Source organism: Chroicocephalus ridibundus, chromosome 8 (assembly GCF_963924245.1).
Source record: "Chroicocephalus ridibundus chromosome 8, bChrRid1.1, whole genome shotgun sequence".
NCBI classification, from domain to species: Eukaryota; Metazoa; Chordata; class Aves; order Charadriiformes; family Laridae; genus Chroicocephalus; species Chroicocephalus ridibundus.
The window spans coordinates 29,308,229-29,323,892 of record NC_086291.1 but is presented as its reverse complement, the minus strand read 5'-3'; the positions used below and the strand labels follow the sequence as shown (position 1 = coordinate 29,323,892).

Below are 15,664 nucleotides of genomic sequence, written 5' to 3'. Positions count from 1 at the left end.
GGCGTGGTGGCGGCTGCGCCGTGGGGCGCGTGGCCGTCGGTGGCGGCCCGGCCGGAAGGCGCAGCGGTGCCCTGGCCTGCCTCCAAGATGGCGGCCGTGCTGCAGCAGCTCCTGGAGCGGGCCGAGCTCTCCAAGCTGCCCAAGCCGGTGCAGGGGAAGCTGGAGCGCTTCCTGGCCGACCAGCAGAGTGAGATCGACGGTCTCCGAGCCAGGCATGAGCGCTTCAAGGTGGACAGTGGTGAGTCTGGGGAGGGGGGAAGCCGGGAGGACGGGAACGGAGGCGAGGGGCAGCGGGGACGGGGCAGGCCCCGGGGTGCTCCGTGCGGAGGGGGCTGCGCTGCCCAAGGGTTGAGCGGTATCTGCTCGTCCCGGTGCCCGGGCAGGGGCGGCGGGCTGGCAGGGTTCGTGTAGGCTGGGGTCGGGTTGGGTCCCCCCCCCGCCTCCGATGCGCTTTTAGCGAGGAGCAGTGCCGCGGTCCCCTTCAGGAGCCAGGGAGGTGGGGCTGGGCCTGACGCGTCCGTGTTGTCTTCGAAACGCTTTCAGGGGGTGAGCTGGGGCCTGTGCGGGGGATATGTGCGCCCCCCGCCTGGGAAGGGGCCCTGAGGCGGGGCTGTGTCCGTTGGCTGGGAAGGGGCCCTTCGGGTGAGATGTGATAGGGTATTTTCTCTCACTTTCCCTTGGCAAGAGGAGTCTGGTTTTTTGTGGTTTTTTTGTTGTTTTTTTTTTTTTACTTTTTTTGTTCTTTTGCAAAGGACTATTCAGGGTTAAAACTGCATTCAAAATGGGCTTAAAAACCGGTTTTTAATCAGATTTTTAACAAGCCTTTCAGTCTGCTTTGATCCTTGCATGGAAGAGAAATAGTGTTTTGTTTACCCAGCTTTCAAATAGTCTTTCCACGTTGAAGACAATAATGTTTCCGTAAAGTGCCCCTGATAAAATCATAGAATGGTTTGGGTTGGAAGGGACCTTAAAGCCCACCCAGTGCCACCCTCTGCCCTGGGGGCAGGGACACCTCCCACCAGACCAGGCTGCTCAAAGCCCTGTCCAACCTGGCCTTGAACACCTCCAGGGATGGGGCAGCCACAGCTTCTCTGGGCAGCTTGGTGCAGGGGCTCCCCACCCTCACAGGAAAGAATTTCTTCCTAATATCTCATCTAAATCTACCTTTTTTTTCATATTGGTTTGGAGGTTACTTGATCATAGAAAAATAATACCAGTAGCGAACTGGAGTAAAAATGATAAAAGAGCGTAGATAAGTGTAAGCATTTGTCAGAGTTTTGAATATGAGTTGGTTTATGGGATAGGTAACATACTTTATTTCCACCTTTCCTTCAACCTTTCTTTCTCTTTCGTGATAAGAATCTTGCCAAGGTGAATTCATAAAGTGTAGTGTGAATTAGGGTAACCCCCAAATTTTAGCAGGTTAGTCTTTTTCAGGTCCCTTCTTCTCATGTGGGTGGAAGGGGCAGCGTTATTTGAAATTCTAAGATATGGTAGGAACCGTAAGATAAATAAAAATTCCTTAGTACTTCCTTAGGAGCTTGCTGTGCCTGAGAGTGAGATTAGTTCTGCTTTTACTAAGTATTTTACAGTTAAGCTCTGTGACACAGTTACTGTTTCAGATAACCAAAATGTAGATGTAATTATTTTTGTCAGTGCTGTGGGGTATGCAGGATAGAGCACAAGAGTTTTCATTTTAAGAAGAGTTCACTACAAATTTTCTAAATCAAATCTCTTTATACCTAGGGTTATATGGATTTTATTGCATGTGTATAGAAATGTGCTACAGGTAAAAGAAGCTTTAAGTTGATGTAGCTGAGACCACACTCTATAATTCTGCTGATAGAACATTCTCTACCTACATCAAAAATGTTAAAGATTAGGCTGTTATTTTATGGATCATTTCTGGAAACGTATCCCTTTCCATGCAATAAAATATTTTAAACAGTGTTAATTCAATGTGGAAATGCATCTTCAGAAAGACTTTTTTTCTTCAAGTTCTAGTGTAGTCTTAATATTTTTAGATATTTTCTTTATAAGTACCATTATTTAATGCAGGTGTCCATTAATAGAAGTCCTTGGTACAGGTGAGAAAGAAAAAGAAATGTTTATTAAGTGAAATTGAGATAACATTGTTATTTTGCAGAACAACAGTACTTTGAAGTAGAAAAGCGTCTGGCTCAAAGTCAGGAGAGACTTGTAAATGAGACACAAGAATGTCAAACTCTCCGTGAGGAGCTTAAAAGACTTCGTAAGTATAACTGCACGTTCTTAAGATTGGACAGGATATTCATTCTTCAGCACAATGTTATGCTCAAATACTTTAAGTTTTAAATAGAGTTTGAAAATCCATCCATCAACTACATCTGTTATTTCCAGAAGTAGAGAGATGTTTTGCTTTTGCATCCAAATCTGCTTTTTTTTAAATGGAATTTTTGTTCTAATGGAAAAGAAGAAGTTGCTTTCTGACTTTTTAAATAATAGTAATGTAGTGGGTTACCTATTGATCTTCACAATAAATGCCTCTGCTCTAAGGATTGCATTAGTTTGCCACAGTACTACCTAGTTCATCCATAGTGAAGTCTTGAATTCTTCTCTTTCTCTTTTTTTTTTTTTTCTTTTTTCTTCATGTTGTTAAGGGAAACTTAGGCTTAATTGCATTTGGAGAGTGAATTCTGTCATTATGTTACGATGGAGATACCTCACTGGGCTTTCTTTTTATCCAACAGATGAACAGTTGAAGTCACTGAATGAGAAAAATAAAGAACTCGAAGCTGCTCAGGATCGTAATGCAGCCATTCAGGTACTGGAAGAACTTGACTATGAGTTGAAAAACTTTGGTTCAGTTGTGTCATTGCAGCAATCAAGTTCCAAACTGGACTGCATCGATATCAGTACAAATATGTGCTGATGTACATATTTGCATGTCTGTATGGGTGTGCGTACAGGAAAATTGTGTGGGTTTTTTAAGGAAATGCTGGTCTTCTAGAAAACTGAATTACAGGTGAACGTATGTCAGAGCAGATGCTTTTATTTCAGTTTGGATAGGTTGTTTCATTTTAGCTGAAACCTTTTCTGAAGTGACTTTAAGGCGAACCTCAAAAATTGAACAAAGGTGTAAAGAGGAATCCTAGTTTTCCCCCATCTTTTCACATACAGAGGCACAGTTTTCCTTGCATTATACTCAAAAATTATGGGGTTGTGGGATGAGCCACTTCAGCTGACCAGTCGAGCAGAACACTAATTTTGGAGTGGGAAGCAAAAATATTATTATTAGACTGTTTTATCCACAGTGAGAAAATGGATGTGATTATTTCCCAGAGGGACTTACCTGGGCCTAAATGGTTTGATTTGACATCTTAAAAGACAGAGGCAGTACTGTAGCCTGTTGACTTTTATTTGATTTTGATTTTTTGCATGTGTTCATTCTTTGGTTACTCTCTTACGTCCTTTATTTAAGCAAGTAAAACTGTTTCAATGAAGTCTTAACTATCAAAGCTGTCTTCCAAAGGGTACTAAAATCAGATGCATTCTTGAACGGTTCCCATTCTTTGTTTTGGATTTCTTTTAGGTTGTTAGTTCATTTCGTCATGTCTAAGTTCAACAGTTTTCATTCTGATCTTCATTCAAATACAGGTAGAACCAGAGGGAGTCTTCTGTCAGTCTGTACCTCTCTCTGCCAATTGAAAAACAAAGGCATGAAAACTGCCCATTCAGTATGCCAGTCTTGAAAGCTGCATGATAATTCTCTCATCTTTGCTCTCTAATCTTATGTGATAATGGCGTTTCACATTTATGCACAAAGGGCCAGCTAGACATTAGTTACCAGAATGATTTATGGGGAAAAAAACCATTAGTTGAAGCGTGTTGGCTGTTAGGCATTGGAAGAAAGAGGTAGAATAACCTGCATTTATTTAAATTATATATCCTAACGTGATAGAAAAAGTGAAAGCAGCCATGCTTTCATACTATGTAGTTTAGACTGATTCGGCTGCCCACTCTAAAAGCATCTTATCCCAGTTTTCAGTCAGTATAGTTGACTGGGGTGACTTACTGTTGTTTAGCATGCTTCTCTGTGATAGTAAGTGTAAATAGTGACTATAGAAAGCTGATCACATTTCTTTATTGCTTTTTTGCAATTTTTTTCAGAGCCATTTAAGTAGAGAAAAAGAAGAACTGGAAGCTGAAAAGAGAGATTTGGTTCGAACAAGTGAAAGACGATCTCAAGAAGTTGAGCATTTAAATGGTATAGCCAAGAACATAATAACAAAATACTTCACATGATCTTGCTAAATAAAAGACCTGCTTGAACAATCGGACTGGCATGGGGGATCCAGTTTGTATAGGCAGCACCAAATAATGGATTAGCAGGAAACAGTATTTAGAGAAGAGGGAACAAGGCAGGAAATTACCTGCTAATTGCAGAAAAAACACAGCAGTTTGATGCTTGGTTTTGTAGATGTAAAATCATACATTATACAAGATCTTATTGCACAATATACAATTATATACTTTATATCTTTTCTGTTCTCATTCTTTACAATTTAATTAAGCTCAGTAATTAAAACTGTTGGTTCTACAATTAGCTTTTCTTAACACTGGTTTCCCTCTTCCAGAGGATGTTAAACGCTTAAATGAAAAGCTTACAGAAGCGAACACAGAAAAGGTGAAGCTTCAGTTAAAGTTGGATGAACTTCAAACATCAGATGTTTCCGTGAAGGTGAGTAGTGCTTTATGTGCATCGTATGTGTTAATGTTCTAATAAGTAGTTGTTAATGTGTGATGTAATCATAATTTTGTCATTTTTTACTTTGAAAGTAGGTCAAGTGTACTCCTGTTATTTATATCAAATTATATTATTATAAAATTGATGGCAGTGACCGGAAGGGAGACAGACTTTTTTAGAAGGCAAGGGGGCATCCAGTTGGGCAAGCATGTTGAAGCCTCCTTGGTGGTGGTGGTGGTGGCAGGGGTGGCTGCTTCTGCTTACTAGGAAGAAGGACTCCAGATCCATAAAGTCAGGTACAAAGGAGAAAAATAATTACTTGTGAGCCTGCACCATTTCTCTGTGGGCTGAAGAAAGTCCATAAAGAACTGAAAGACAGGAGGAAAGGAAAAAAGAGGGGGGAAAAATTTGATAACTTATTTCTTTTAAATAGATATGGCTAACATAAACTTTGAGAAGCTAACTCAAGTTTCAAGAAGTTCTCTGTAGTTTGAGAGTAGTAAGTTAGTTTTACCAATGTAATAAAGAACACTGCCACTCATTTGGTGCTACTTACCAAATCATGGTAAGTTTTTGTTACTCCTACTCTGATCATAGAACTTTGATTAGCTGGCTGCTTTAATTTCTGTGTAACCAGTACAATTACACTATGCAATTTTCTTTTTAGTACCGTGAGAAAAGGTTGGAGCAAGAAAAAGAACTGCTACAGAATCAAAACACGTGGCTGAACACTGAGTTGAAAGCCAAAACAGATGAACTTCTACATACTGCCAGGGAGAAGGGCAATGAAATCTTGGAGCTTAAGTGTAATCTAGAGAACAAGAAGGAGGAGGTAGTGTAATAGCTGAGTGCTTTTGCCATTTCTTATAAATCATATTTCCTGATTTACTGTATTGAACAAAGCCAAGTACTTTATTAACTGTTTTGGAGTAAAAATTTTTTTAAAAGTAGATTTTGCAGTTAATAGGGAGATGTTCTTTTAACTTCTGATATTTAAGGAATATGTATAGTTACCATTATCGAAAATAGAAAAGTCAAAGATTTTAGTTCTAAGCTAGAAATTTTGGAGTCGCTGGTAACAAAAGTGTATAATGGTATTAAAATGTATGGGAATACAATTCTTAATAAGGGGAGGGGGCAGAAGAATCTGGCTTAATATTGTTTGCAGAGTGGTGTGATGGTATTTTTGTTTTCTAGCAAAATACATGGCAGAATCAGCGGCAGTATTTTGAAAATATTCAGCTTCGGTCAGCTTCTGTTTGGGTACCTGAGCAGTTTCTTTAACTGCGGCAATCGGTCGGGTTTTCTGTGGCACTTAGCAGCACTGAGGCTCAGGGGTTTATGTGGTTATACGTAATTGGAGCAATCTGGGGACCCTCACTTTTTCATTTAGCTGAATGGGTGGGAGCAAAGACTGTTAGAAAATGTAACCATTTATGCTCTTTCTGGAACTTTTTTTTAAAGTGAAAAACATTGAGATGGGCATTTTCCAAAATCAAGTGGGTTGGAAAGACAAATTTATACATGATGTTCTCATTTATTCTTTGAACAGGTTTCCAGAATGGAGGAACAGGTAAACAGCTTAAAACAGTCAAATGAAAATCTCCAGAAGCATGTGGAAGACCTTTTGAATAAACTGAAGGAGGTAAGAGAACTTTGTACAAGTGTACATGTAACAGCATTACAGTTGCATTACAGTTAAAAAAACAAAATGTATGAACTAGAAATAGTGGAATGCTTCCCCACTCTGTCTCTTCTTTAATTTACTAGGCAAAAGAACAGCAAGCTGGCATGGAGGAGAGATTCCACAATGAACTGAATGCCCACATAAAATTATCCAACTTGTATAAGGTGAGTTTAGTGATTCTGTTATAAGCATATATTAGTATTCCTTGGGGCTGAATCTTAGCCTTAAATGTAATGCACATCAGGTTTTTTGGGTTTTTTTCCCCACAAAGTATGGGATGTGGGAAAGACTAACTTCATTGCTAAACATGGTGAAACATCCAGAACGTTGTTTTCTTTGTTGCTGTCTTGGGCAGCATTTGAAATCTTACATTGCTTGGATCGTTTTGTAGATTAAGCAAAACAGGAGTTAAAATAGTAATTTTATGCTTGCTGTTTTGAGGCTTCATATTGTATGAATGTGGTTATGTCTTACAACATATTGGGAGGTAAAAGTTCATATGTAAAATGGGACTATGCAAGAGATTTTTCTGCACTTGGTTAGTAGAATTCATTTCAAATAACACTGCAAGCATTTGTGATCTGATTAAGACACAGCTAAATATCATCTCTTGTGTCAAATAAGTACCATCTAAACAAATATTTTTGTTTGGTAAGCTCAAAGATGGAAAAATACCCTGTAGCGTATTGACTAAGACAAAGTCAGCTGAAGGGGACAACTGATTACTCTTTAGTTTATGTGTATTAGATTCACAGGTTAATGAGTTCTGCTTCCTGAGTTTTCTTGCATAGATACCGACATAGAATTACGTCGGGTAGAATGCTTGATTTCTACATTAATATTTTGTCTGATTAGATGTAAACTGATGTGCCTTCATTGAACCGCAAGTCAATAGGTAGCTTTTCAGGAGTGTAATGCATTACCATTAACCTTTTAATTTGCTTTTGTTTGTTTTTTTTTTTTTATTTCATTCATGCTTTTATTATAGAATCAGTGGTTTGAAGAGGTTTAAAGGTTTGTCTTCTGCTTAATGCAGGGTTTGCTATATACTTCTAACTGTTGACGTATTTGTCTTACTCAAGACTAAAAGCATAGAAATTGAGTGCCCTCCCACGGGAGCCTATTTTGAGGCTTCCCTGTTTAGCAAAAGTTGAATCAACTTTATTTCAGTTATCTCTAATTGCCTTGCAGAATTGCTGAAGTATTGTACAGTCTTGCGCTTGTGAGATCTCTAACTGGAAGCGAAGAAACATAAACCGTTTATAGCAGATTCCCTAAAAATATCAATTTTTTTAGAATTATTAGAATTGAGTACTCAAAATTTCTCCAAATTTTCTTTAGTGAAGAGAAGGAACAAAGCCAGCACCAGCTATAAAGCAGCTAAAGGGCATATGTTTTATTTGGATTTGTCATATGAGATCAGTGTCTGACGCTTCTTACTCTCAGATGTGCAGTTTGCATCAAAGTGAGACGTAATCCAAGTGGAAGGAGAATTGTCCAGTTTAGGTGTATCTTTTAGCGTTTTATTAAAAACCAGCATGTTCATGATTTTTGGTCAGTTTCCTACAAAAAAATAATTGCTATTATTACATAATGAAAGGTTATATAAAATGCTTTTATTTAGAGTGCTGCTGATGACTCGGAGGCGAAGAGCAATGAGCTGACAGGAGCGGTAGAAGAGCTGCACAAGCTCCTGAAGGAGGCAGGTGAAGGTAAGCGGTGAGCAAGAAACAGCAAATGCAACAGCACAGTTACGCTCCATTGTATGTTGACACATTGAAAAATAGGTATTGAGCGTTTATGAAAGGAACTTCATTAGGCTTTTGGGATGGTGGAGACATCAGTCACTTTGTAACAAAAGTTTTATGTGACTAGTTGAATTTACTTGTGGGGAGTGTGTGGGAGAACTTTCTTCAAATATACCTGGAAATTTTACTTTGCATCTTGATAAGAGGATCTAATTTTGCAAGTTACGTCTTCATTTTAGTTTCTCATTTTAGATTCCTCTTCACTGGTAAAAGGACACTTCATATTTTAGCCCTCTTCTAAGCAAAGGTGATAGGCAGCAGTTCATGCTTCCTTCATGCTACTGAGTTTTCTTATCAGTATGAACTTCTGCAGATCAGATAAAGTAAAATTTAAGGTACATATGCAAATTTTGGTCTTTTTAAAAAGAAAAAAAATCAAACCAACCACAACAAACTACTTGTCTGATTTAATTTTAGCTAATAAAGCAACCCAGGAGCATTTGGCTGAGGTGGAAAAGTCAAAAGCTGTAATGGAAAAAGAACTGAGAGAGAAGATCAGTAAGCTGGAAAAGGAGCTGGAGAATGCTAATGATTTACTGTCGGCTACAAAGCGTAAAGGTAGGGGTAACGCTGGGAACTAAAATACATAAAGCCTCAGGCTTTCTATCCTAAGTAGTCTTGCATGAAAATACTATGCTGAATTTCTATAGGAAGTAAGTACATTAATTGTAATTCTTAATTCATCTTTGGTCAGTTCTAGTCATGAATTTTAGAAGCTTTTTTGTGTACATATGTATGCAAATATACTTTATATATCTATGTATATATAAAGTATATTTTTTCCCCACTAGAAAATGCATTTCTATCAAAATGGTTTTCGAAGTTCTTTTGTTAATGTGACTTACCTCATGAAAGACAAGAGAGACAAAACATTTCCTTAAGGCTGAATCATGCTTTTAATGCTTTTCTGGAGAGGCGAGTGGGGTTGATAAACTATTCTTATTTTCCTCTTAAAAAAAAAAAAAAGCAATGGAAAACAAACCTCTGTCCTTAAATTTCTATTTAACATTAAATCTTGCTCAATATTCAGTGTTCTAGTTCTGTCATTTTTTTTGTTGAGAAGAAGAGTCTGTTTCCTACATACAGCTAATTTCTAAAGGGAAGAGAGAGCACATCGGGAAGGAACAGAGACATGAAGTGTATCTGCTGTCTCTATGTCTTAATTTAATGAAAGTAAACAAGTGCTTTGCCACTGTAAACCTCCTGCAGTTTGCCAAGAAATCTACTATTTCAATTCAGAAATGATCTAAATTTAAAGAGTCTAATAGCAAAAGCTTTTCAGCATTTCAAATTACACTAATCAGAGACTTGGTAATGTATGACGTGCAATATTGTATATAATACCGGTCACTTGCATGTGTATATGGATAACGTAAATTACAGAAAACTCTTAAACCGGTAACTTTAAGGACTTAAAATACTAATTTAAAATGCAGTCGTTATAAAGCACTAAAGTGTGTGAAGACACTATATTAATAAAGAATATTTATGATGGGAATTATTGCAGCTTTTTAATGGTAATTGGTGGGGTTATGTCTCCAGGAGCCATACTGTCTGAGGAGGAGCTGGCAGCTATGTCTCCCACTGCTGCAGCAGTAGCTAAAGTAGTCAAGCCTGGGATGAAATTAACCGAGGTAAGTGAGAAGAAACTCTGAAATTTCAAGGCCCTTGAAATGCCAACAGAAATACGTTGATAATATAAGGGTGAAGACTTGATTCACTGTTTGGATGGGGTGTAATGCTTGATTGAAGTTGATGAAATCTTCATGCATTTGAGATAGACTTTACCAGTGAAGTTACTAGGATTTTTTTTTTTTCAACATACCTTACCGTTTTTCTTTATTCAGTGAAAACATTTGTAGGGTCTTTTTGTTCTTTTTCTGAAATACATTTTTTTTTTTTGCGCACATAAACTTACTTTCTGTATGCATTTTTGGCGGGGGTGTTTCTTTTTTTTTTTTTTTGGCTTATTTACATAAATTTTTAATCTGTACTGCTGCGCATTTGTCTTGTACTTGCAGAAAAAAATTAACATAATGTTAGATCATACATCTTCTAGGTTTTGGGGTTTTTTTGCACTTCTATTTATGCAATTGTAATTTTCATGTTGTTTGTTGTTGGTCATTCTGTTCACCCATTAAATTACTTCCATGCTTGCCACTTTCTTTTGCAATACTAGTTTTATATTTCTGTTGTCTTAAACTTGCAGAAGATTTGTCCATTTTACGTAGACTTCTTTTATTACATACAGTGGCATTATAAACGTTTGACATTTTTAAACTAATAGGGATAACTGCTTTGCCATGGTCTGAGTACTAAAACCATTTTTTTTTATAAAAGCTCAACTGTTTCTCTGAATTAATTGGTTTAGAGTTTTATGAAATTGTACTGCCTTAAGGTATGAATTATGTGGTTCTTTGATACATCTTGACAGACGTATGAAAAAAAACAACAAAAAACCTTTTCTTGCAGCTGTACAATGCATATGTAGAAACTCAGGATCAGTTGCTTTTGGAAAAGCTGGAGAATAAGAGGATCAATAAATATTTGGATGAAATAGTGCAGGAAGTAGAAGCCAAAGCACCAATCCTAAAACGTCAGCGTGAAGAATTTGAACGTTCCCAAAAAGCTGTTGCTAGTCTGTCTGCAAAGCTTGAACAAGCTATGAAGGTCAGTATAAAATAAAAGAGCATGTAAAATTATGGGAAAAAAACAGATTTTTAATTCCTTAAGCCTAATGACTGTTAGTAAATGTATAAAATGGATCTTTTAGTCGACTTCTATTGTGGGAAAATATCTGTTGAACTTTCTAGCTTGTGCTTTATCGGACTGTGCACAGTATTTTACAGAAACAACATTTTTCAGAGTTTTTTATACAAATTGGACTTCAGTGCCTACTTCCCATTTTATTTTATTATGTATTATTTTAATACGTACACTAATATAGCATGAAAGAGTGTGTCTTTTGATTCATAAGTATGTGGAATTTAACCTTTGCAGTGTAACTTCAAAGAAGTAAAGCATAGTTGATTCACAAGGCATATCTCTCTAAATTATATTGTCTGTCTGGAAAGAAACGTGTCTTGAGTTTAATTGCTATGTGCTTCTTAATGCTTGTATGCTTGCAGGAAATCCAGCGATTGCAGGAGGATGCTGATAAAGCCAATAAGCATGCCTCTCTGCTTGAAAGAGAAAACCAGAGACTGGAAATACAAGTAAAAGACCTTTCACAGCAGGTAGAACAAATGTTGCTATGGTTAAATGTGCTATTTGCAATTTATTTATTAATATGGTGCTGTATTGCTGAAGTTTACTTGAACATTGTGTTCAGCCACAGTCGTGTAGACTTTGATTGTCATAAAAGCCTTAGTGATGTTAAAAGCTTCTTAGGACAATGTGATATTTACATTTCTGCTTACAAAATTAAAATAAGTTTAACTGGATAGGAGTGGTGCGCTGTAGTGTAGTATTGTTAAACATCTAACATGGAAAACTTGTATATATGTAACTTCTGTATTTATTTGATTGGAATGTCCTGAGATCTATTTGCAGAAGTGAACACAGAATATCTGTTTCCGATTTTTATGTGGTTTCCTTTTTTCAAACTGTTTTTTCTATAATGTAATTATCTTGCAAGGAGGATTTATTGATTGCAATGGTTTGTATGTTGTAGGAAAAATTTTACTTAATTTCCAAGTACTTTATTTCTAGTATATTGTTTTTCGGAACCAGCTTTTGAATCTGTTTGCAAGACTGACGGTAGAGTGTTGTCTTTCAGATTCGTGTGCTTTTAATGGAACTTGAAGAAGCTAGAGGCAATCATGTGATTCGCGATGAAGAAGTGAGCTCCGCTGACATCAGTAGCTCTTCTGAAGTGATCTCTCAACATCTAGTCTCTTACAGAAATATTGAAGAACTTCAGCAGCAGAATCAACGTCTCTTGGTGGCTCTTCGTGAGCTGGGAGAGGCTAGAGAAAAAGAGGAGCAAGAAACAACGTCATCTAAGTAAATTATCTGTTCCTTCTAGCAAACTGTTTATACTAACTAGTAACAGGGATTTATTCAGACTCTCTTCAGTTTTTTGGCTTCTGATTGTTAGCAATTGTGTGCATATGTACACGTAAGCACGGATATGCTCATGAGCAGCTGTGTAATTCATAAAGGCAAAATGTTATTAAAGAACATTGTCTTTAGCTTTTAGATTAAAATGGCTCTATAGCTATATATCTTTAATTTCTTTTCATCGTTTTTTATTCAGCCCATGTAAATAATGTCTTCAAAAATTCTTCCTAAACAAACTTTCTTAATCCAGAGGTGCAGAGAGGTATGAGAGCCCACACTGAAACCCTAGCCTTTTGTAATCAGAATAGATTTTTGGGAAAATCTTTCAAACTTATGACATTCAGTAAAAATAATTGTCAGTCTATTAGTGAATGTGATTTCACAGAACAGAGCTGTTTTTTGAAAAAGATTAAGTTTTCATTCCCCTTAGCTGAACATAAAATTGAATACATGCATATCTAATTCACTACCTGTAAAGCCCACAGAAAATGTAATTCTGTATTAAAAGTTCTTAGCTTGATTCTCTGTTCATGCTACTGCCTGTTTGAAGTTATTCACGTGAATAGAATTACCTCTGCTCTGCTTTTCATGGAAGAGGCCTGCTTTCTTTGTCATCTACAAAATGGCAAGCTCAAAGACCAATTTTCCTATAAGTTTGCTCAAAAAGTCTCAGCGATGCTTAACTTTCAAAGATGCAATAAATGCACACTAAAAGACTTGTGACAAAACGTAAGGGTTGTGTCATCATGGTGTGCCTTGCTCGGCGTGTTACTGAAAAAAAACTTTTGTTGGTTTCAGAATTTCTGAGCTTCAGAGTCAGCTTGAGGAAGCTCTCAATGAGCTGGAAAAACTGCGCGAATCACGTCATCATCAGTTGCAGCTTGTTGAGTCTATAGTTCGTCAGCGTGATATGTTCCGCATATTGTTGGCACAGACCACAGGAGCTATCATTCCTTTGCATGGTAAGCATCAAGTTTCTGTGCCATTGAAAAGAAAAATAACAACGTTGTAATTTGTTATAAGTTTTCAGTAATGGTGCTGTGATGGTACCAGTAACTTCTGTTAATCTGATATTCAACTTTTACCTTTACTCACTGAAAAACCCATTAATTTGGATTTAGACACACGATTCTGCTTTTACAGTGTAATAACTTGCTGCATAAAGACTGCCGTGTAGTGGTGACTGTATTGTTCTTTTAGCCATATTTCAATGCGGTTATATGATCTTCTGCTTTGGCAAGCATTCGTTCAGTTGTTGCCTTTTAAATCACCTTTATCTTCTTTTTTTTTTTTTTAGCTTCAGGTATATTACCAGAGGAAATTTCTCTTACATCTACTCCAAAGCGCCCAAGTTTGCCTCAAGCCATGTCCACTCCCGCTCCGGTGTCAATGACGGAGTCGGTGGAGACTGTAGAGGCTAAGGCTGCGCTTAAGCAGGTATATTTTTCAATAAACACTGTAGAAAGCTATCACTATTTCTTTTTACTTTTCTAAGCACTTTAATGTCTGTTCTTTGATGTAGTTGCAGGAAGTTTTTGAGAACTATAAAAAAGAAAAGGCAGAGAATGACAAGTTGCTGAACGAACAAAATGAAAAGCTTCAGGAGCAGGTCACAGACTTGAGGTCACAAAATGCAAAGATATCCACACAGCTGGAGTTTGCTTCCAAACGGTAAATCAGCTGTTTAATTTCATGGCCTTATGTGTTCTCTGTCAATAAAATCATGTTGACTGCTTGATATTGTTTGCTCAGGAAGATTTGCCGGTTAAACGTTAATATTGTCTATTCTGTTAAAGAGCACAAAGGAAATAGGGAAGGTGGGATCAAGAATATACCTTCGAGTTCAGCAAGCCACATAAAAGAAAATTTGTGCACAAGAACATGAAACATACAGTTGTGTACATATACCTCTTGGAATTAAACTCTAACAATTTAATGTGGCAAACGTATACTTTGCTTTGTTGTTCCACATGAAGTTATGAAATGCTGCAGGATAACGTTGAAGGCTATCGTCGAGAAATAACATCTTTGCATGAAAGAACCCAGAAACTCACAGCAACAACTCAGAAGCAAGAGCAGATAATTAACACTATGACTCAAGACCTCAGGGGAGCTAATGAAAAACTGGCAGTGGCAGAGGTTAGTAATACAGTGTATTATACTCAAGATACTCCAGGTTAACCCAAGAGTTTTTCTGTGATTGTCTGGAAGGCTGTCACAGCTTGAATATGTGGCTCTTTGAGTGCATCAGCCATTAAATTTGTAAAAGCCTGTGTGCATGTATATTTGGTGCGCACATTTGTAACATTCCACAAAATATCTCAAGTACTGAGTGAAGGTGGAACACCATTCTGAAGGTGTTTCAATTTACAGAGAAAACAGAATGTGATTAGTCAAACAGTTATGTACTTGCTGTTCTTGGTTTAATTTCAATGAATTTTTTACAATCTCTAATCTTAAAGGCTCTTATTAAAAAAATATTAACTGATCATAAAAATAGTATTGTCCAAATTAAAATTACTCGACAGATTTGGGATCAATAACAAAGTTCTTATTATTTGCTGTCTTAAAGGTGAGAGCAGAAAACTTAAAAAAAGAGAAGGATATATTGAAGATGTCAGATGTGCGTTTGACTCAGCAACGTGAGTCTTTACTAGTTGAACAAAGAGGACAGAACTTGCTGCTTACTAACTTGCGAACTATTCAGGTATGTGGTATTACTCTATGTCCAAGTCTGGTCTGTCTTTCAGAGTTTTCAATGCATACCCATCGAAATCAACTTCAACAGTCCTGGGGCTGGGTCTTAAAGTGGATTTTTTGTTACCAATTGACACTGAACGTAAAGTACTTGAGCACCTTGTTTAAGCAAGTTTGTTATTCCTGTCCTAAATTATGATAATAATATTTGCCTGGGCAAAGTCCTGAGAATTTTGAGTTGATGAGAAGGGTTTTCACAATAAAATGGAAACAAAACACATGAAACAAAGTGAAAGGGAAAAAAAAATGATAGCAAAATTTGCCAATGCCTGCCTGCCTTGGCAGTTTATTTTCCTGTTCTTTTAAAGTATATTTACTTTTATACTTTAAATGTTCTGTTATAAGGTATATTGACTCTTCAGAGTATAAATATTTAAGTTTGTGCATTTTTTCATGTGACTGAATTCTATTTCTGCAGTAGATCTTTTGGGTTTTTTCAATCCCTGGAATTAGACTGCATAGGTAATAGACTTTCCCCTATAATACTTATTGTATCAGTATTTTAAAAAAAATCTTTCAAAACTTAAGTCATACATCCTAAGTGCTACTCTTCATAATTTTCTCTATCTACCTATTATTGCTTACTCCCTGCAGTAATCTTGTGGATGGGGGAAGTGTTGTGAT

The 15,664-nt window shown here is 37.1% G+C and overlaps 1 protein-coding gene across 2 annotated transcripts in view; it reads left to right on the top strand.

Annotated features, from left to right (window-relative positions):
• The first annotated feature begins 26 nt into the window (after window positions 1–26).
• Window positions 27–15,664, top strand: part of TPR (translocated promoter region, nuclear basket protein) — a 40,820-nt gene continuing 25,182 nt past the window's right edge. The window contains exons 1-19 of one of the 2 annotated variants that reach the window (XM_063342918.1): window positions 27–238; window positions 2,147–2,251; window positions 2,730–2,803; window positions 4,150–4,246; window positions 4,617–4,720; window positions 5,394–5,558; window positions 6,279–6,371; window positions 6,497–6,577; window positions 8,038–8,125; window positions 8,639–8,779; window positions 9,764–9,855; window positions 10,694–10,891; window positions 11,350–11,457; window positions 12,000–12,226; window positions 13,082–13,245; window positions 13,581–13,720; window positions 13,806–13,954; window positions 14,260–14,422; window positions 14,856–14,990. In XM_063342918.1, coding sequence (XP_063198988.1) covers window positions 88–238; window positions 2,147–2,251; window positions 2,730–2,803; window positions 4,150–4,246; window positions 4,617–4,720; window positions 5,394–5,558; window positions 6,279–6,371; window positions 6,497–6,577; window positions 8,038–8,125; window positions 8,639–8,779; window positions 9,764–9,855; window positions 10,694–10,891; window positions 11,350–11,457; window positions 12,000–12,226; window positions 13,082–13,245; window positions 13,581–13,720; window positions 13,806–13,954; window positions 14,260–14,422; window positions 14,856–14,990 — 2,475 coding nt within the window. In that variant the 5' untranslated portion in view covers window positions 27–87. The remainder of the gene's footprint in view (window positions 239–2,146; window positions 2,252–2,729; window positions 2,804–4,149; window positions 4,247–4,616; window positions 4,721–5,393; window positions 5,559–6,278; window positions 6,372–6,496; window positions 6,578–8,037; window positions 8,126–8,638; window positions 8,780–9,763; window positions 9,856–10,693; window positions 10,892–11,349; window positions 11,458–11,999; window positions 12,227–13,081; window positions 13,246–13,580; window positions 13,721–13,805; window positions 13,955–14,259; window positions 14,423–14,855; window positions 14,991–15,664) is intronic. The other variant, XM_063342917.1, reaches the window with a different exon arrangement.